Source organism: Stigmatopora nigra, chromosome 1 (assembly GCF_051989575.1).
Source record: "Stigmatopora nigra isolate UIUO_SnigA chromosome 1, RoL_Snig_1.1, whole genome shotgun sequence".
Classification (NCBI taxonomy): Eukaryota; Metazoa; Chordata; class Actinopteri; order Syngnathiformes; family Syngnathidae; genus Stigmatopora; species Stigmatopora nigra.
In genome coordinates, this window is record NC_135508.1 from 15,646,357 (window position 1) to 15,667,276 (window position 20,920).

At 41.0% G+C, this 20,920-nt stretch overlaps 3 protein-coding genes across 4 annotated transcripts; all 3 read right to left on the reverse strand.

Annotated features, from left to right (window-relative positions):
• Positions 1-234: 234 nt before the first annotated feature.
• Positions 235-2,536, reverse strand: LOC144197590 (dynein light chain Tctex-type 3-like). The gene is made up of 5 exons (XM_077718063.1): positions 2,362-2,536; positions 1,951-1,992; positions 1,140-1,263; positions 937-1,014; positions 235-865 (listed from the first exon to the last, which is right to left on the reverse strand). The coding sequence occupies exons 1-5, from the start codon at positions 2,380-2,382 to the stop codon at positions 792-794; spliced, it is 339 nt and encodes a 112-aa protein (XP_077574189.1). The 5' UTR covers positions 2,383-2,536; the 3' UTR covers positions 235-791.
• A 2,334-nt stretch (positions 2,537-4,870) lies between these two features.
• On the reverse strand, positions 4,871-16,302 carry rpgrb (retinitis pigmentosa GTPase regulator b). Of its 2 annotated transcripts, none has more exons than XM_077729355.1 (14): positions 16,130-16,302; positions 15,640-15,765; positions 14,873-14,965; positions 14,742-14,804; positions 14,515-14,673; positions 14,098-14,247; positions 11,190-11,348; positions 10,959-11,114; positions 10,763-10,887; positions 9,732-9,908; positions 9,488-9,650; positions 8,241-8,335; positions 8,095-8,154; positions 4,871-6,653 (listed from the first exon to the last, which is right to left on the reverse strand). In XM_077729355.1, the coding sequence occupies exons 1-14, from the start codon at positions 16,158-16,160 to the stop codon at positions 4,998-5,000; spliced, it is 3,213 nt and encodes a 1,070-aa protein (XP_077585481.1). In that variant the 5' UTR covers positions 16,161-16,302; the 3' UTR covers positions 4,871-4,997. The 2 variants fall into 2 exon arrangements, with proteins under 2 accessions (XP_077585481.1, XP_077585474.1); XM_077729348.1 differs by having other exon boundaries at positions 4,871-6,656.
• Positions 16,303-17,768: 1,466 nt separating this feature from the next.
• On the reverse strand, positions 17,769-20,472 carry LOC144203688 (tubulin alpha-1A chain-like). Its single transcript, XM_077727253.1, has 4 exons — positions 20,319-20,472; positions 19,979-20,201; positions 19,734-19,882; positions 17,769-18,971 (listed from the first exon to the last, which is right to left on the reverse strand). The coding sequence occupies exons 1-4, from the start codon at positions 20,319-20,321 to the stop codon at positions 17,991-17,993; spliced, it is 1,356 nt and encodes a 451-aa protein (XP_077583379.1). The 5' UTR covers positions 20,322-20,472; the 3' UTR covers positions 17,769-17,990.
• Between the last annotated feature and the right edge of the window lie 448 nt (positions 20,473-20,920).

Consider the following 20,920-nt stretch of genomic DNA (forward strand, 5'->3'; position numbering starts at 1 on the left):
CAGTCCCACTTTAGCTAGGATTTACACACCCAATGCTTTTAATGTTTACTAGCTGCCAACATTTAGAGCAAAATGCTGAAAATGCTAAACTACTGAAAAATGAGGTGGGTCAACACATGCTGGCAATCTTGGAGATCACCCAACAGTTGTTGCAGGGGTTGGTACGTCCATTAGGCATAGCAGGAATAGAAATAAATGTACATGTCAATTAAAAGCTTTCAAGAAGAAGCAAAATGGGTTGCGTGTTATTTTATTGTGGGTAATGGGGTAATACCAACTTGTTTGCCAACTCTTTACCTGGGGCTGCTAAAAAGTACTCATATTCAAGACGAAATGCAAATACGGAAATATTTGGACAAACTTATTGTAACAAAAGCTACAATTGGAAACACAAAAAAGTAAAAGTGTATGAAGGACAGTAAAATAAAACTCAAACCAATCATGATTGCTTGTTATTTTACTCCATTAAAAAAACAAGCTCATTTATACACAAGTATACTCCTGTTTCCATGTTACAAGCCAAAGATGAGTATATAATAGCGAGAAATAGAATCAAATACCAGAAAATAAAATAGAACACAATGTGTTACTTTTATTCTCACTGTTGCGTGCATAACAGAAATTTAACCTGGAGCTGCTGCCCCTGGCCAAATCTTTTTATCCTTCCTTCTTTTCAATATTATGTACAGTACAGCCCTAAAGGTGAAACCCATCTTCTGCTTTCACAGCCAGGGTAAAGAAGTGCCATTTTAAATTTCTCCATTCACTTCGAGGTACACGCCTTGCATTTTTTACGCGATGGCGACGGCAAAAACGCTGACCACGCAGTACATGGTGCGGCTTTCCCACCTCACAGTTGAACTCCCTGCAAAAACGCGATTATATTAAACCACATGCACGTAACTCAAGTTAGCCTGACCGACGGTTCTTATGTACCATCCGCAGCCGTGTCCCAGTAACAGGAGTTTGCCGTGTGCAGTCCGGCACCAGTTTTCTGCATCAAGGCGCATGTTACTATAGAAAGATAAATAAATATTTAATTGGAATAGTGCCATTTTTGATTTAATGAATAATCACGATTAAAAGAAACAAATGCGCACTTAACAAATAGTCACAAATGACTCCCTAGACAAACATACCGATAAATTTGTAGTGTTTCCCCAGTTTAACCAACTGTGTAAGGCAACGCTCCACTATGGCGGAGGTCCATTTATTCACCAGATTCTGGTTGTAGTCGTCTTTCCCCACTATATTCTCAATACACTGGAAAACAGTACACAACACACAGAGTACTTGTCAGATGACTGCACGGGTTGCATTACTTAAGAGGCCAAGAGATGGGGAGCATCGTTTCTTCGAACATGCCTCAGCTTTCTTTTGAAATAAAGCATTTAGTGGAATTGTTCATGAAATAGGAACATTAATTCATAAACAAGACTTGGAGGCCTGGCATCATCCAAATCAAATGGATTGGACAGCTATCGCCATAAAGCCTTAATAGGGCACTTGTTTAACTCATTGGCTGCCAATCCCAGTTTAAATATCATGGTTTTTCTCACATGTAGCTTCAGAAACATCACCGGGAGGGATCCTTTCCCCAACATTCTACCTAAGGTGGTTCATCATATGGAATAGATTGATACTATTGTAAATAGCATCGTTCAATTTCTAAAATATTTTTGGTTATCCTGCAAGGGGAACTCCTCCATTTGTCAAAAAATAAATAAATATAGTTGTAAGCAAATCATACGTGTAGTTCTGTTTTTATTTATATTTTGCCTGTTTATATTTTGCTGTGAACATATCTAATTAATTATTAGACATTTATTAAGGCATTCAAAACAAGAGAAAATAAAATTATGTATGTATATACACACATGCACATTTGGGCTCGTGTAAACCACAACTTAGTACTAAATCTAGATATTTTTATGAGGTAAAAGTGCTTACCTCTTTGACAATGTTATCGACTTCTTCAGTGTTGAACGAGCTCTGAAAATAGTACGTACAGAAAAATAAAGTAATTAGTAAATAAAGTACTGTATAATTTTAGAAATTCATTTTTAAAGTCTTATTCTAGTCATTATAAAATTCCTATAGGAACAATGCGAACCTAATAACAATTCCAGCAATTTTCGCTAAATGTGTTGTTTTGAAAGTTTTTTTTTATCACCCATTTGGTAGAAAAAACCATCATGTCGACCTTTCCTAAAATAATAATAATCTGTAATGCACAAATTATGGCGTTTCGACTTAAAACTACACGTCGTCGGTGCTAGCTACTTTCAACAATACTTAGCAAACTAGCATTAGCAAAACAAACGTTCACGCCACGATGGAATCACAAAAAAACTAACAAACCTCGTTGTGGTATTCCTCCATCTTGATGTCTTTTATATCTTGAAATATTAATAAATAATAAGAGGTTATTGTAAGCGATGAACTGCAGGAAAATGCAATCAGGGCGCTGTTCCTATTTTCCGCTGAAATGAGTCAACGAGTTCTGTGAGAATCATTTGAAGCAATAGTGACACCTGCTGGTAGGAAGACTACTTGCGTTTTCCCTTTTCACTAAGAAATTCAATGAGAGGGGGGAAAAAAGTCTTATTATGAGGAGAAATTCCGAATTTGCACACAATTAACATGATTGGCTCAAACTTGGCTGATTCTTGACACCAATTCAGTTTGGAGTTACTCTGGTTGCTGTCAAAAAAGGCCATTTAATCAGTAATTGGTATTTATTTAGTGTCATAAAGTGCTTTTCCTCATACCATCTTTTTTAAAAAAAGAAAAAGAACATGTCAGTCGAGCTTGGTGACACTTAGTATTTAATTTTTTTCTGTCAAGATTTTTGGCTGATAAAACTGCAAAATCAAAAAATGACAAATTACATATTTGTTAAAAAACGGCACCATTTGGGGTTACAAATCACAGCTTACATTTACATCGGCTCCCATTGACGGTGGTAGAGAAAGGCAAAAATGTCATTAAAAGTGCAAATGTGCTTATTAAAAAAATAAAATAAAAAATGTAAAATCACACACAGGCACACTCATAGGAGACTGCATGCTCCAGAGCGAGGTTCTTTGGTAGAGGAGTCATCAGTTGGGTTACTCGGAGAGTCGGCGCCAGCCACTTCAGACTGTGGTGATGATGCCTGTTGTCGCCTTGAGTTTGATATCCGCCAGAAAAAAGACCGCTGAAACAGACCACACACAAGTCGGCATCTCTGTGAAACAGTCAATTTTGTTTGGAAGATTAACCAACAACATTTAAAATACTGTCTTTTCCTAAAAGTCATTCTACAATTCCATTCTTTGTATCATTTAGAACACGGCGGTCAAGTGGTAAGCGCGTCAGCCTCACATTTCTGGGATGGAGGGTTCAATCCCATTGTGTGGACTTTGCATGTTCTCCCAGGGCTTGCATGGGCTTTCTCTGGGTACTCCGGTTTCCCCTCCACATCCCACAAACATGCAAAGTAGGCTGCTTGAGCACTATAAATTTCACCTAACTACGAGTGTGAGCATTAATGGTTTTCCTCCTTGTGCCCTGCGATTGGCTGGTCTCCCTGTGGTATAGGCTCCGGCACCCCCGCGACTCTTGTGAGGATAAGCGGTTCAGAAATGTATGAATAAATAAATCAACGGCTTTAGTCACTTTGTATCTACTTATTTATGTGACCACTCACCTATCTTGACTACTTACCTATGTTGACTACTCATTTATGACTTATTTTTATTTATTGATTATTGATATGTTCATTTGTTCATTTCTTGTCTATATTTTTACTCTTCCCTATTCATGTTGTTGACAACTTCTATTTACATATGATTTATTTATGAGTTATTATTTATTAATTATTTGTCTGTTGTTGTTATTTGTGCACTTTGTGGTGAGGCTTTAAATCTCATTGAACATGTATAATGACAATAAAAGCATGCAATTCAAATCAATCAAAATACAAGCTGCCACTTCTTTCAATTAAAAAAACAAATAAGAATAAATGTTAAAAAAAGGCTTAAAATAGGAGGATTGCTGGCAATTTCTAAGACAACAAATCATATCAGTTGCCCATTCATTCCCTCACCAATTTGTTAATTAGTCCTTGAAAGATGAGATTTAGATTTTTTTAAAATCTGGAAAAACTCTTGATACCGTGTGAAAGATCATGAATCAAAACTGGAAGTTGAAAGTGACTTTTGGTAACGCACATAGAAAGAAAAGAGCTAAGAATCAGCACCTTGTTTTTGGTGGGACCCGATTGGCTCCTTGAGGAAATATCTGCCGTCCCATTGGCTGGCTGGTTTCCACCGAGCGTCTTTTCTTCGGCAGACACGTTGACCTCGGCCTTGGCGAGGGCCAGCGTTTTGTCGTGTGATTTCTCCGCACCAGCGCCTTCTTTCGCCGGAGTGTCCGCCTTCTGCGGAGTTTCTTCCAATTTCTCCACAGCCCTCACTCCCGTGCCCACCTCTTTATTCGAGTCGTCCTCGTCTGACTCCGACTCTTCTTCCTCTTCATCTTCTTCACTTGGGCTGTCAGTTTGAGTAGATTGTTGGGTGAAATCCTGACAAAATGTGAATTCAAGAAATGAGAACAGAATGTGGCGATGTCATTTGCGATCCAAGTCGGATACGAGTAAACCCAAAAGAAGAGCCTATTTCCCGACTAAACGGAATACTAGACCTAGCGGGAGACTGGAAGAACAGCACGGAATGATGGGAAAGGACTAGAAGGGGAAAAGACTAGAAGGGAAATGGATTGGAATCTCTAATAGGGAGATTTTAGTGGAGGTAGAAGAGGAGTCCCACCTGCTATTGAAAGCGGACCCATCCATAAATTCATCGATATTGGGCTTCTATAATGGCTTCTATAATATATATTTTTTAAATCAAAACACTGAATGATAGTCTAAAGGCGTTGTCTAATAACATAAAAAGAGTGCTTTATTAAAAAAATGAAAAATGACAGACTGAAATGAAATAGAGTGAAAGGAGCTACTGGAGGTTAAGGTACTGAGGTAAAACGTCATCCCAAAACTCTTCTGATTCTCCAGCTGCATGACCTTTGGATCCTGACTTCCGTTTCCCGGGTGTTTTAGTGCTTTTCTTTTTCACTTCTTCCTCTTCCTCCTCTTCTTCCTCCTCCTCCTCATCATCATCATCATCTTCGTCATCACTTTCATTCTTATCTTCCTCTTCATCATCATCATCATCATCATCATCACTTTCATTCTTATCTTCCTCTTCCTCTTCGTCCTCCTCCTCATCATTCTCCTCTTCCCCACTTTCTACCTCTTCGCTCTCCTCCTCCTCCTCCTCATCACTTTCTTTCTCGTCATTCTCCTCTTCTTCCTCTTCCCCACTTTCTACCTCCTCGCTCTCCTCCTCCTCTTCATCTTCCTCCTCCTCTTCCTCATTTTCCTCCTCCTGTTCATCGTCTTCTTCATCTTCCTCTTCTTCATCTTCCTCTTCTTCTTCCTCCTCCCCCTCTTCATCATTTTCTTTCTCATCCTTTTCCTCCTCCTCCTCCTCCTCATCATCTTCCTCCTCCTCTTCATCATTTTCCCCCTCCTCCTCCTCTTCATCATCTTCCCCTTCCTCTTCATCTTCTTCCTCCTCCTCCTCCTCACCTTCTTCTCCTTCTTCACTCTCTTCTTCCTCTTCCCCACTCCCCTTTGAATCCTGCTCCTCACTTCCATCCGCCTTTTCTTCCTCATCTTCCTCCCCTTCTGATTCCCCACTTGATTCATCCTCCCCTTCGGCCGTTTCACCTTCCACACTCCCCTCTTTGCTCTCTTCCTCCCTTTCCCTTCCAACGGTTTTCTCCTCTTCCTCACTTCCCCCCTCTTCTTCCTTGTCAGTTACCGACTTGTCTTCTTGCTTAAGCGTATCGCTGTCGCCTTCTTCACCGACTTCCCCCGAGGTCTGAGTGGCCTCATCCTCTTCCTCAGTGGCGCTTGTTACCTCCCTGACCTGGCCCTCCCCTTCATCCCCTGTATCTGTGCCCGTCCGTCCTTCTTGGGCCTCTTCTGCACTCTTTTTTCCTGTTTGGGATGACAGACTGCCGCTCGACGGATCGCCATCAGCTGCGGTGATGCGGTGAGTGCTGTCAGACACCAGAGACGAGCTGAGCGCAGCCACCTCTTGGAGAAATGAAGCGCCTCCGGCGAGCAGGCCCAACGAGACTGCGCCGTCCGCATTTTGGGGCTCAGCCTCTTCTTGCTTCCTCTCCTTTTTTGACTTCTTAGAACTGATTTTCTTAGACTTTGCTTTGACCTCAGGACGTTGTCCTGTGTCCACGTCGCAGGCGTCGCTGAGACTAAAGTCAGACGCTGGAGTTGCCTTTGCTTTGCACTGTTTGGAAGCCGTTTTATGTTCCGCTTGCAATTTGTTTTCATTCAACTGGCGACTCCTTGGCTGAAGCGCTGCCTTTTTGGTGTCTCCCAAAAACTTGCGAGTGTCCTTGGAAGCTGTCGTGCGATTCTCCTTATCCTGCTCGGTCATCTTTTGGTCTCGAACGCCTGTGGTTTTGCCAGCGGCGTCACGGTTATGCGACGGTGAAGTCGGAGGCCAACCCGACCGCTTCGAGAGCTTTCCTTCATTTAACGGTTTCTCTTTCTGACTGGTTAAGGCCTTACCATGTTTACCCTTCTTCTATTCCAGGAAGCGGAGAGCAATAAGATAGAGAAGAAGCATGCGTTAGCAAGAGAGAGAGCCAGGCAGACAAAAACAAAACGCAGCAAATAATATTCACAAAAGGCCACAAAAGTTGGGGAGTCAGCTGAGGCCCTGAGGCGTATTCACACCTGCCTTGTTTGGTCCAGACCAAACCTAAAAAGTCAGTGATGTGCACATTTTGGGCCAGTGTGAATAAAAACCAGCAAACTGAGGTGTGGACCAAACAGCCAGTCTGAGATTTGACTAGAAAGGTGGTCTCGGTTTGCGTCCAAATGAACTGTGGTGCGGTTCACGTTGCGTGAAAGCAAACACAACTATTGGCTGCACGGAACAGGCTTCCATAGGCAGTCATTATGGGAAATGCTGTTTGATTGACAGTACATTGACATGGAGCGATGAGGAGACAGAATGTCTTCAAGATATTTGGGCAGATGGTAATGTAAAATATATGTTCCATCAGGAGTTCAGTAAATGTTTACTTTAGTGTTTTACCCCACCCAAATTGTATTGTCCAATGACTGAATCATGTTTGGACATATGTAAGTTTGTTGTCGATTCCTTGATCGCTTGCAAAAATTGCAATGTGAAAGCAAACCGCATTAAAAGAAGACCAATTCAGACCAAATTTTGGGCCCGGAATAAAGAAAGCGAGTTATTAACTTTCCTGGTGTGAATACGCCTTTAGAGCAGGGATGTCAAACTAGCGGCCGGGGGCCAGATCTGGCACGCCAGATTGTTTTGTGTGGCCTGCTAAACTAAATCAAGTGAAACAACTTCATGGTTTTTGTAAAAATACAGATTATCGCCATCGGGAATGGCAAGGTAATAGTTTTTAATCTTGTTTTTTTTAAAGGAAAATTTACTGTTAACACTAAATAGAGAAAGTTCACATGTCCCCCTCTATTTCGTATTTACCCTTTCAGGGCCAGTGTCACCACACTGTAGATTGTGGCCGATAGGTTATCATGTCAACCTCACAGCTCTGATATCAAGGGTTCGATTCCGGAGCGAATGTTATTGGTAGGCTCAAAGAAAAGAAATTAGTAATAGTTTTAGGACCAAAATGTCTCAAAAGGCAATTCATTTCGTAGCTAATAAGTCAATTTATGGCAGTCTTATTTTAGCTCCCATTGACGTCATGTGACGTTCAATTGATTGTGACTGGGAGAGCAAAATGAGCAAATCCTCAATTAATTCGTCCCTCTCAGTCAAAATAGCTTGGACGGCCAATGGCAGTCTAAGTAATCATTTATATTTATGGGTCTAACAACAATGACCCTCTAAAGAAAAGCCAAACTACAACGTGTCCCCGACGATAATGAGTTTGACACCCCTGTTTTAGAGCAAACCAACACTTGTTATTGAATGCACAATGGCGACTTGTATGGAAAAGAAAAGGAACATTGTGACTAACCTTATGAACTGGAGAAAGCGTGAGTGTTTTATCATTTGGGTCCATCTTCATCACGTGTGTCTGTTGGCCAGAAAACACGAGAGCAGATGTCAAATGAGTTATCGTGTTTATTCATTTGGAGCATTTTTCCCCCCCCTTGCTCTCACCATATTGAGGAAATCTGTAGATTCCCCTAAATCTTTCACACTGTCAATGTCACTCAGGCTCTCCACAATGTCATCAACCTGGTCTGAAGATGCCTCTGAACATAACAATGACAAAAATAGAAGTTGAAAACTAATAGAATTCCTCAGTGACAGCATGTGGATTGACACAAAGATGCAATCCAAGATAAAATTTAAAGGGACAGACAACAACTGTAATATGGGCATCCCAGTGACAGAAAATCTTGTTTCACCAATTAAAAGTAACACAGATTTTTACCTTTTTTCCTCTGATACTGAAAAGCAAAAACAAAGCCAGTAAGTCCAGGAATTGCTTACCCAAGATAGAGCAAACACTTTATCGAAACTGGTACTATATTAGCCAATCAAATACGAGTAATCTAGATTACCAGCCTTTCCTCGTGGCATCTTTATTATGCATTATCGCATGCACCTTTGCTCGGGTAGTCTATCGGTATGTATCAAGGTTACTATCGTTCACACTCCAGGGCGAGACAACATGAATACATTATTTGATTCGGTAAAATAAGTAGAAGAGTAATGTTCATGAGCACCACTAACTTTGAATGAATAGAAATATTGCTAAATATATTTGATAAGGCCAGTATGTGGGCCAATTCTGCTCAAAACAGAGCCTCACTCATGTGCCAAATGTATTCACGTTACCAGTTTGCTACAATGTGGTTAATGCTTTCATTAGATGTTTACCATGTCAACATCATTCATTTACCATGCTAGCAAGGCACATAAATAAGGAAATCATTTTTCCTGTTGAATGAAAGTGAAAGATGTTTTTTTTTCTAGCTTGCTTTAAAAAAAAATCTTCCACATTTTTCCTTAGTCTTTAAAATACATTTCCTCCATTATAAAACACCTAATTCATACTACGGTAATCCCTCATATATCACGGTTAATGTAGACCAGACATGGCCGTGATAATCGAAAAATTGCAAAGTAGTGTCACCCCTACTATAACTATTTTTTCTGCCCGAGTAGCAAAATTGGCTTTTGCTTACAAGTTTCAGTATGGATTTCACATTTTTAAGAGCTTTAACAAAAAAAATAATAATAATAGCAGAAAAAATTGCAAAGTAGTGAATTTGCGATAAATGAAATCGAGGGATTGCTCTATAGCACCAGCAAATAAAGAAAATTATTCCTAGGTGTTGTCTGTGCCTTTAATTCTGCCACAACTTTTGCCATGAATGTGGAAGATGGAGGTGAGATACCCTTGTTGCCATGTCGATGAGCGCGATGAAGCACCTTTCTTTGCGTCAGTTCTGATGAAAGGCTGGTTAGGGTGTTGTTGCTGGAGACAGGAGTCGCTGGCTGGAGGTACCCAGATGTGGTTGTTGGTAATGTACAGTCGCCAAATAGTTCCGGTGACTTCTCCTGTATGGTACAATTGGAAAAAAAGCTAACAATGTCCTAAAAATATTCGGTGGGAAGAACAAATGCAATTTTCCAATTCACCCTCTCTCTGCGTCGAACTCGGGCCGGATTGGAGGTGTCTCCCGCATCCCCTAGTAGCTCCACGTACGGCCTCTCCAGGTAATTTTCCGTCATGTTGTGGTCATCCAGCAACGTAACAACACAGTTGTCGTCTCTTGGTTGTGCCAGCACGACCATGTGACAACCGCCACAAACTGCCTGTGAAATTGAGTGTCAAATTGGATTGGCAGCTAATAATTTCATTGTGGGAATGATTTGGAAAAAAACTTTGTATGCTTCAATTTATTCTCATTTCTGCCCTTTTTATGGAAGCACAACTCAGCCAACAGGCCAAAACCTTTTCACCAATCAATACTTCTCAAATTTAAAATGCTCCCAATACTCATATGGCACAAAACAAATTCAAATGACCCCTAAAAACTCACCCCACAGTGACAGAGAAAACAGAATTTCAAAACATTTCTATCCTAGAGTTTTGGTTTATTTTGCATAATTCAAAAATTTAAAAAAATCGAATTGTCGGAGTTATTTCTAAAAACGGCATTTCTGCCCAAATTTCACAAAAACCTCTCCACTGATTTCCCATTGACCATAATATTTTGACTTTATTCTCAACAGTAATGGAGCCACAAAAAAAAAAAACCTTCAGACAGATATAGTAAAAAACCCTGTCTAAATCAACTGGCAATATCCCCCAAATCAATAAAAAATAGCCCCAAATGATTTAGAAATGACCCAAAAATGCCCTGAAATGAAAAAGAAAGGCCTTCAGGAATTTACTGAGCAGTATGAATTTGATCGCATTTTTTAAACAACAACATTAGGGAGGTTGTTGATCTGTTTACTTAATCGAAGTGTTCTTTCTAAGGGACAATAAACCAAAGTTACTGTATCATCAATGTAAATTTGGCAAATCTGGCTTGGATTTGATTGTCTACACCAGCCAAAAATTAAGTATGCTTTGCTAATGACTAAACAAAATAGCTGAGAACAATAAAAATTTTCAAATGGCAATGTGTGCACAATTTACTATGTTAAAGAACATGACGCACCTCCTTGACCTGACACTTGATGAATTGTGGACACAGAGTTGGCTTGAATTGGTTTGTGAAGTTTTCTTCATTCAGACCCAGCTTGCCATGTCGGCCATCGCCAAAAGTATACAGCAAACCGCTTTCTAAAAACCGAAAGAGGTCACTGATGAGGCTGTTCGTAAGAACAAGTTTTTAAAAATTATTTACCAGACACCTGTAATGACGGCCGAGTGGTTCTCGCCGCATGTCACCTGCCGGACTCGACCTTTTTTGAAGTGCTCTATCTGACGTGGAACCCGCGACTCAAATATGAATGTCCCCAGGCCCAACTGACCGAACTGGCCCAAGCCAAAGGCGTAAACTCCATTTTCTTCAAGACGAGAGAGAGAAAGATCAAGTATTAGCAAGTGTACTAATCACAATTCTTCAGCGTTTCCTTTGTTACCTGTGACGGCCACAGTGTGTCCGCCGCCGCATGCCACCTGAGTGACCGGCTCAGGCATGCTCTTCACCAGCTGAGGGACTCGATGACGAGGCAACTGTTCAGTTCCCAGCCCGAGTTTACCACTGTCACGTTCTCCGAATGTGTACAAAGCTCCATCCTCTAGGGAGCAGAAAAAAATCAGTTTTGAAATACCAACCCCCACCAAAAAAAAATAAAAAATAAGATAGCCACCAGCTGTGCACAGTACTGTAAAAAGGGAAGGTTTATTGCCCTTGTCAAGGTGATGATTGACATCCAAACGTGTGGCATCCAATCATGATTCTGATCATTTCCACAAGTTTATCACAAGTAGACGTCAATCTATTTGAATTTTCCATTATTGCAAGCAGATAAGTAAAAATAGAGGGGTACCTCTAATTAATGTCCCTTTATACAAAATATCCAGGTTAAAAAAATGCATCATTTTAACAAAACAAAAAGTCTCAATAATTCCAACATCCCCAAAATGTAAATACATTTGTAGCATTACAATTAGAGGGGTACCTCTAATTAATGTCCCTATATACTAAATATTCAGGTTAGAGAAATGCCTCATTTTAACGAAACACAAAGTCTCAAAAATTCAAATATCCCTGAAATGTAAATACATTTGCAGCATTCTGTATTTTATGTTGAAATGTTGAATGAGAGAGTTGCATCTCCCTATTGCTATCTCTCAACACCCCACTGGCCTCCCATTGAATGGGAGGGACCTGCATCTCCACTGCTTTTCGTGTGCCTTCCTTCAACACAAAAATCTGACAAACTCCGCAGTTTTCATCTCCACTAGCATGTGTTTAGTAAAATGAGCCTCATCTCATCCCATTTTTGGAATCGCTACATCCTGACGAGGGTCGCAGGGGGTGCTGGAGCCTATCCCAGCTGACTCGCAGGGCTCAGAGACACGCTCACACTCATACCAAGTGTAAATTTAGAGTAAAAAAAACTTGCCTACCATGCATGACCTCCAAACCTCCAAAATATAATAAAATTGTATCTCTTCCATAATAATAAATACATCCAAAATCAATACAATCACAAATAAAAGGAATAAATTAAGTTGAATATCCATGAGCTTGTCAGTAGATTCCTGTTTAAACCAAGCCCCGGGGAGAACATGCAAACTCCACAGAGGGAGTGTGATTTGAAGCCAAGTCCCCCACTGTGAGGCCGATGCCCGAACCACTCATCCACCGGGCCAATCACTCCTTAAATACGCATGTTTCTTATTTCAATAAACATTAAATAAACAGGTTTTTAGAAAATACTTCTGACACAATTCTCACAAGTAAAGCCTAGATTTTCCCATTTTTAAAGTCGATACTGCGTTGGACACAGTGGTTTTGTGTTGATTTGGCATTTGCAATAAATGGCTCAGCCTCCATTAATTAGCCAGTTACAAGATCCGTTTTGGGGCTGCATCTAGGTTGCCATAGCTCAGGAATCTGTATGCTACTTAAACTAAGGTTGCTACAACGACAAAGACTCTAAATTAATGCCATCTACTTGGGCAAATAAAACTAGTTACAAATATCTGATGACTACCAATACTAAAAAGTTTCGAAGAGGCTTTCGATAAATGGCGACTACTAAGAAGAAAAAATTAATGACAGAAGGCAAAGTAGCTAGTTTTCCCCTAACCTTACTACATTTTCTTATAATACATTTGTGTGTGACAAAATGGCATTTGGAATACAGTAGACATACCGTGCTACGTGCTTGTGGAGAATGTGGGTTTGTTGGCGAGGACAAAAATTGCATCTCATTCGTACATTAAGACAGTAAGTGACATTAAAATGGATAGAGGTATAAAATCCTTTGCAGATGCAGTCAAAACATTATCAAATCACATAGTATTTCTTTTCCAGTGTGCTTATTATGTTGAGAGAAGTAGCAACAGCCAGCTATTTATTTTATTAATGCATCAACTTATCCCCCGGTGCAATTTGAAACCCTTAACTTTGAAGAGTGTATCAAGTGTACATTTGATTTTTGCCAGGTAACAGACCCTAAATTATAGAGTACATATGGCAGGGGTGGGCAAACCGGTCCTAAATGGCCGCTTTATGTGCAGGCTTTTGTTTCAACCGATCCAGCACATACACTTTGACCAATGAGATTTCTGTAGAAAACAATCCACTGATTGCATTTGTAGGACACCAAATTGGTGAAAAGGTGTCCTCTTTATGGGTTGGAATGAAAACCTGCACCCACTACGGCCCTTTGTGGAATAGTTGGCCCACCCCTGACGTATGCTGTATGCTCAAATTACCAATGTTAATGTGCGTAGTGTTTTTACCCTGTGTTTTCCAATTGAAATATAAAAATGTTATGACAACCATTTGTGATACAGTGATGCAGTAATACCTCAACATACGAGTGCCCCAACATACGAGCAATTTGAGATGAGTAGCATTTCGGTGGAGACGAGAAGAAAGGTATAAAAATGTAAATCAAAATTAGAATTAAGTTTAGTGTAAGATTACATTAGAGTATTTTTTCAGTGTGTCTGTATTGTAATGCAAGTTCATTTAAATGTCTTTATGTTAACCAAAGGTTGTGCTTATCAATATTTTGATCCTGGATGCAGTAATTTTTTTGGCCACCAATCTTACTCCATATGCCTCCTTCAAAATGACGTGGCTGTTCATGGATCTCATTTAAAATGAATGTAATCTTCAAACGCCATCTTAAATCAAATATCTGAAATGTTTCAGTCACATCATTTTTATGAATGTCAAATTTGTATGGCGTTTTTGATTGCTGACATGAGCAATTAATTTTTCACTCATTTTATACGTGAACAGACCTTGAGTAAAATAGGTAACATCCACTCAAATGCTGAAAGTTTTCAGATATTGCATCTCACCTGTCACATAGGCCGAGTGGTAGTACCCACAGGACACCCACGCGATAGGCTGCCCAGCGCTGACCTCTTGTGGCAAGCAGGCGTGACTTTCTCTCCCCAAACCGACTTGACCCTCTGAGTTGTCCCCCCACATGAAAAGCTCCCCTCTCTCTGAGAAAAAAAGATGGAGGTAAAAAGGACAGATATCTCTCGTCAAATTATTCTATCTGTGAGGTTCAGTTGTTCTAAACACATTCCTGTCAGTGATGGTAAAGACGTAAATAGCATTTTTTTTCCTAGTTAATCCCGTAAATAGCAGTTAAAGAGTTAATTATTTTGCCAAGTGACACTGAAGCTATACTACTGATTTGACTGCGATAGGTTAAGATAGGTATAGTTGCCATCCACAGCTGACACATGTGACCTCAAGTGACTCACCGGTAAGGGCGGCAGACGTGTTTGAACCAGCAGCGAGCATTCGGAGTGGCCCATGGGAATCAAAGAACTCCACTCTCTGGAAGGACGTCCTCTCATCGCAGTCACCAAGGCCCAGTTGACCCTCGCTGTTGCCGCCCGTGGCGTACACATGACCCTTAGCTAGTAGGGGGGGAAAAAGACATGCAAAGACTGGTGAGAATGCTTTGAAGGAATCATGTGACACTGACCTGTACAGATGAGCGTATGGTTTCTTCCACAGGCCACAAGTTGGACATTCTGCGACTTCAGGGCTGGAGATAAAACAATAAGTGCACGTTAAATCGAGGAGCACAACACCAGCAGTTGGTGAAAGGCATACCTTTAACACAAGTGGGCTTGTTCACAGTCACTTTAGACCCCAGACCGAGTTGGCCCCAATTGTTGCTGCCAAACATGAACAGTTTACCATTTTCTGCCAAGACAAACGAAAACAGTTTCAGTGAATAAGGTTGAAAACAAACGTTGTTATCCCTTCATGGGGTGGTTGACTTTTTTTGGTAACTAGGGAAAAAATTGTAATCATAAAGACCTGACATCCACATATATATGGACATCACAATTTGGGTCACACCGGCCACAATAATAACATTTGAGGCTTAATGACACTCTAAAGGTTATTTATGTCCTTGTTTAAATCATTGGCTGTTATTGACAACAATAAACGTCAATTTCCAATAATCTGGGTGGAATATTTATGTGCTTTAGACAGTGCTACACACACACAAAAAAGATTGGATGTCTAGTGTTGTCAATGACAGCCAGTTAATTCACCTGTGTTGAGTTTGCATGTTCTACCCGGGCCTGCGTAGGTTTTTGCCGGGTACTCCAGCTTCCTCCCACATTCCAAAGACATGCATGATAGGCTGATTGGACATTCTAAATTGCCCCTACGTATAAGTGTGAACGTGAATGGCTGTTTGTCTCCTTGTGCCCTGCAATTGGCTGGCCACCAATTCAGTGTGTCCCCCGCCTCTGGCCCAAAGTCAGCTGGGATAGGCTCCAGCACCCCCTGTTACACTATTGCGGATAAAGCGGTTCAAAAAAATGAGAGAATTAATAAATAAACAAAGCATATTGAGAAGTTACCCGATATTAAGGCAGTGTGTTCATCCCCGCAGGCAATTTTTCGAGGAATATCATTTTTGAGCCAAAATTTAGTGGGCAAGTTATCAGCAAATTTACTCTTTCCAAACGTGAAAACTGCTCCGGATTCTGTAAAACAAGAACATAAGATGTTATTGTTGTTTCACATGAAATCCCAACGAACATGATACATACATAAATAAACATTGATATGATCAATTACATTTCGTAAACTACAAAAATACCGCGCTACGTACATGACAAAAACAATTGTTTTAAAATAGATTTTTCAAAAAAAGGTACCCTTACTGAATTTGCCGGGCAAAAATACAATTTGAATGAAATTCGTTTGACTTTAGCGTCACTTTAAAACGGGAATTTAGAGAATAAAACTACCGGATTACACCATTTAGCAGATGCGTATATTACGACGACGGCGTAGTAAAACGTGAAAATAACACACGATAAAACGTGTACGAAACGTTTTATTTACCCGGTATCTCATCCACCTCCTCCCCGGCCATCACCCCGGGACTTTAATCCGCTTTGCTTGGCGTTGTGAGCGTGTTTTTGTCCCTCTTGTCTGCTATTCGATAACCCGGAAGTAAACACATTATTGCCTTGACTACAACCATGTGGCTCTTAAAGAGACCGTACACTTGTCAGTTTGCCTCCACACACCCACACACACATAAATAGATGTGTGTGTGGGTGTGAGCTTGCCTTTCGTTCACTTTAAATCAAATTCATAAAAGTCCATTAAGCACAACGTCAATAAAGGTTATATAATGACATCATTATTGAATTTCCCAATGATAGGGCAACTCCCACATGAAGATTTTATCCCATATAATTCGATATGTTTTTTTTATAATTCATGTATTCACTCAGTGATACTCAGAACTAGAATTATCTCATCTAATCTGATCTCATTTTCTGAACCGCTTTATCATCCCTAGGGTCTTGGGGGGTGCTGGAGCCTATCCCAGCTGAATCCGGGCCAGAGGCAGGGTACGCCCTGAATCAGTGGACAGCCGATCACAGGGCACAAGGAGACGGACAACCATGCACACTCACACCCATATCTAGGGGCAATTTAGAGTGCCCAATCAGCCTACCATGCATGATTTCGGAATGTTGGAGGAAACCAGAGTAGGTGGAGGAAATCCACGCAGACCCGGGGAGAACATCCAAACTCCACATGGGTAGACATGACCTGGATTTGAACCCAGGGCCCCAGAGCTGTGAGGCTGACATGCTAAGCACTCGCTCCCCCGGCCCGCCACTGGTTATATTCTTGATATTACTTGATGATTTTAAAGAAGTTTTTTTCCTCTGACTCACTTTGTCATGGAAACAGCAACCTAATTAGAGAAATTGCTTTTTGATCCATTCAAATGAATTAAAACACAAAGCAGTATGTAGTAATCATCATTTTCAAATAAAATATATTTGCTACAAGGGTGTATGTGTCCAAATGGGATGTGTCTTTGACCACTGATAACGGAGGGAAAAAAATATACAGGTTGTGGGCGTGGCCATTTTACGATGTCACTTATACCCACGCATAAACACAATAAGAAACTCGAGCAATATGTGTACGTGATTAGCTAGATTAGATATTATTGCATATAATTAGGAATACTCATTTGAAATGCAAAAAAAAAATAGTACTGTCATTGATAAATGTTTGTTGTCCCCTTCCTGGAAATGCTTGTATTCATTTTTGTTTTTCTTGTTTGTATTTTCTTTGTATTAAAGATTCTTTCCATTGGGCTGAACTTGATGGTGTTGTGTTTAAGGAAAAGTGAACATGTCGCTATTTTATCAATATTTTCATAGCATGTGTAGAATTCATTTTTCTATGCAATATCTCACATGGGTCTGAGTTATTCAAAGGTTTCACATTTCTAAATGTAAGTTTAGGGGTTGGAAAAGTGGCCACGCAGAGTAGCAAATCACTGAAATAAGAACAGTTTACAGAAGCTGTTACTTGCTCATTTCAATTCAACTGAAAAAAATAGACTTTTAAAAAAAAATAGGGTAATGGTTAAAAAAATCAAGACAGAGACATCTTCGAGGGTTTGGGGTTATTTAATTATTAATATAAATGAGTTAACTTGAATAAAGACAGGTGCATGATTGTAACAAGCCAATTTATTGGACACTTTTCTCTTGCAGGTCATCCAGCAATGCAATTGCTGGTTCACCTGAATTGTGGGTAGATATTCATGTTTTAGAGCATTTGAAAATTTAGCAACGATACCCTATGTGAGAGCTACCAAGTATGCGGGAGAAAAGAATCACTTCACCCGTGACCGAATCCTGAGTATGTTAACTCGTGCTCAGCTTTTTCAGTACTCTTCTCCCTCCTCCTCTTCATCATCCGCGATGGTGTCCGTGCCCACCTCCTCATAATCTTTCTCTAGAGCGGCCATGTCCTCTCGAGCCTCGGAAAATTCTCCCTCTTCCATCCCCTCGCCGACGTACCAGTGCACGAAGGCCCTCTTGGCGTACATCAGGTCGAACTTGTGGTCAAGTCTGGCCCAGGCCTCGGCGATGGCGGTGGTGTTGCTAAGCATGCAAACGGCTCTCTGGACCTTGGCCAGGTCTCCCCCGGGAACCACCGTAGGGGGCTGGTAGTTGATTCCTACCTTAAAACCAGTGGGACACCAATCCACAAACTGGATGGTGCGCTTGGTTTTGATGGTGGCAATGGCGGAGTTGACATCTTTGGGCACCACGTCGCCACGGTAAAGCAGACAGCACGCCATGTACTTGCCATGGCGCGGATCGCATTTCACCATCTGATTGGCCGGCTCAAAACAGGCGTTGGTTATCTCGGCGACGGACAGTTGCTCGTGGTAAGCCTTCTCTGCCGAGATGACTGGGGCGTACGTGGCCAAGGGGAAGTGGATGCGCGGGTACGGCACGAGGTTGGTCTGAAACTCAGTCAAGTCCACATTCAGGGCGCCGTCAAAGCGCAGGGAAGCGGTGATGGAAGATACGATCTGACCGATCAGCCTGTTGAGATTGGTGTAGGTGGGACGCTCAATGTCGAGGTTTCTGCGGCAGATATCGTAGATGGCCTCGTTGTCCACCATGAAAGCGCAATCCGAGTGCTCCAAGGTGGTGTGAGTGGTCAGAATGGAGTTATAGGGCTCCACTACCGCAGTTGAGACCTGAGGAGCCGGGTAGATGGCAAACTCTAGTTTGGACTTCTTGCCGTAGTCTACCGAGAGACGTTCCATCAGTAGAGAGGTAAAGCCAGAGCCGGTTCCTCCCCCGAAGGAATGGAAGATTAGAAAACCTTGGAGACCAGTGCATTGGTCCGCCTACCAAAGGAAAAGCCTTTGTTAGTTAGGCGAGTACAAAGATACTTTTTGCCTCAAAATCCTTTTAAAAAAAAAACATCTTTGGTTTTCTGCTACATATTCCCAATTAATAACTTAGTATTAAGGAAATGTGTATTTGTTCTGTTTTTCTGCTGCATAATATACATGATTTTTTAATGTTCACGATAATTTGTTGCAGGGTTGTAAAGCTGAACGAAGGGTTAGATTGTGAGCCAGCTGTTAGTGTTGACAAAGGACAAACTCAAATATTTGTTTTCAGGCTTTTTTTTCTCTTTGGATTTGTTCTCAGTTAATTTTCTTTGAGATGGTACATTCTCATGTCATCTTGTATCTGAATCATCTAAAATTTGAAGGGTGGCCTCACATTTTGGAATGAGCCATACATTTCTGACCACATTTTATATAATGCCCACCATTTTTTGAATCTTGTCTAGAACTGAGTCAATGATCTCCTTGCTAATAGCGTGGTGAGCACTTACAGATGAATAGTAAAATTTCTATGACATTTTTTTTTTATGTTCATGATAACTGGTTGCAGAGTTGCGAATCATTTCTAATGTTAGATTTTTTCCAGTTTGTTTGTTTGGACCCGGGGCAAAACGATTGGCTATAAAAACTACATCTTTGTGTACTACTTAGTATCTGGATTAGTCTCTAAAAACTGAGGAATGGCAAGTTAAGATGTCCTCAAGTTCTGGAATGACCCATCGATATTTGACCACAATATAAAATAACGCTCACCAGTTTTCGAACCCTGTCCAGAACCAGGTCAATGATCTCCTTGCCAATAGTGTAGTGACCACGGGCATAGTTGTTAGCTGCATCTTCCTTCCCTGTGATTAGCTGCTCAGGATGAAAGAGCTGGCGGTAGGTTCCCGTGCGCACTTCATCTAGTAGACAAACATTAACAAGCGGTTTTTTTCATCACATAGACAATCGGTAGGCTTTGTTCTACTGCGAAACCATTCGAGATAGTCTTATGTTACCGATGACTGTGGGCTCCAAGTCCACAAAAACTGCTCTGGGCACGTGTTTTCCAGCTCCGGTCTCGCTGAAGAAGGTGTTGAAAGAGTCATCCCCTCCTCCGATGGTCTTGTCACTGGGCATTTGCCCATCCGGCTGAATGCCGTGCTCCAGACAGTATAACTCCCAGCAGGCATTGCCGATCTGGGCTCCGGCCTGGCCGACGTGGACAGAGATGCATTCACGCTGCAAGATGTATACAGAGGTCAAAAACAAAGAATGACAAAACCTACAATGAAAACTACTTCAACTTTTTCTGGTAATACATTTTTTTCCATTCAAAGGTTTGTGTTTACTTCTCACCATGATTCTTGATGATGTTTCTTGTTCACCTGAAATGGAAGCCCGGGGATGTTGTTTGGTCCAAAAGCAGGACGCCGTTTTATATCTCGGTGTTGCTCAGCAACAACTTGGCGTGTTGTGGCAACCGGAGGAGCTGAAGAAGTAAATGCTATTGGAGGAGGAGCGCAGAAAAGCTCACACAAGTCTGACCCCTGACAATGGTTGTTGTTGGTAACCAGCAATGAGTGGATGTGCAGTGAAATGCGACACGCAACTGATGTATCTACTCGTGTTACACGTCTTATGAACAGGACACCTTGTTATGGTTGTTAGGTAGAACTACAGATACTACATCTATAAACGTAGAAATATGTTTAGGTGTATTAAGAAGTCAATTGTTAAACACCTAGTGCTAGAAGTTGACGAATGATTTAATGATCATGGTATTTTTGACTTATTTTGAGCTTTCCAACGTAGCCTAGTAACAATAGTCTCTAGTCATTGACTTACTGGGTTACTTTTTGTTGAAGGCCAATTCGATCTGATAATCCACCACTATCTCAATTTGAAGTCTTTTAGGTGGATACTGTGGTGAATCATGAAATAAATGTAATAAAAACATT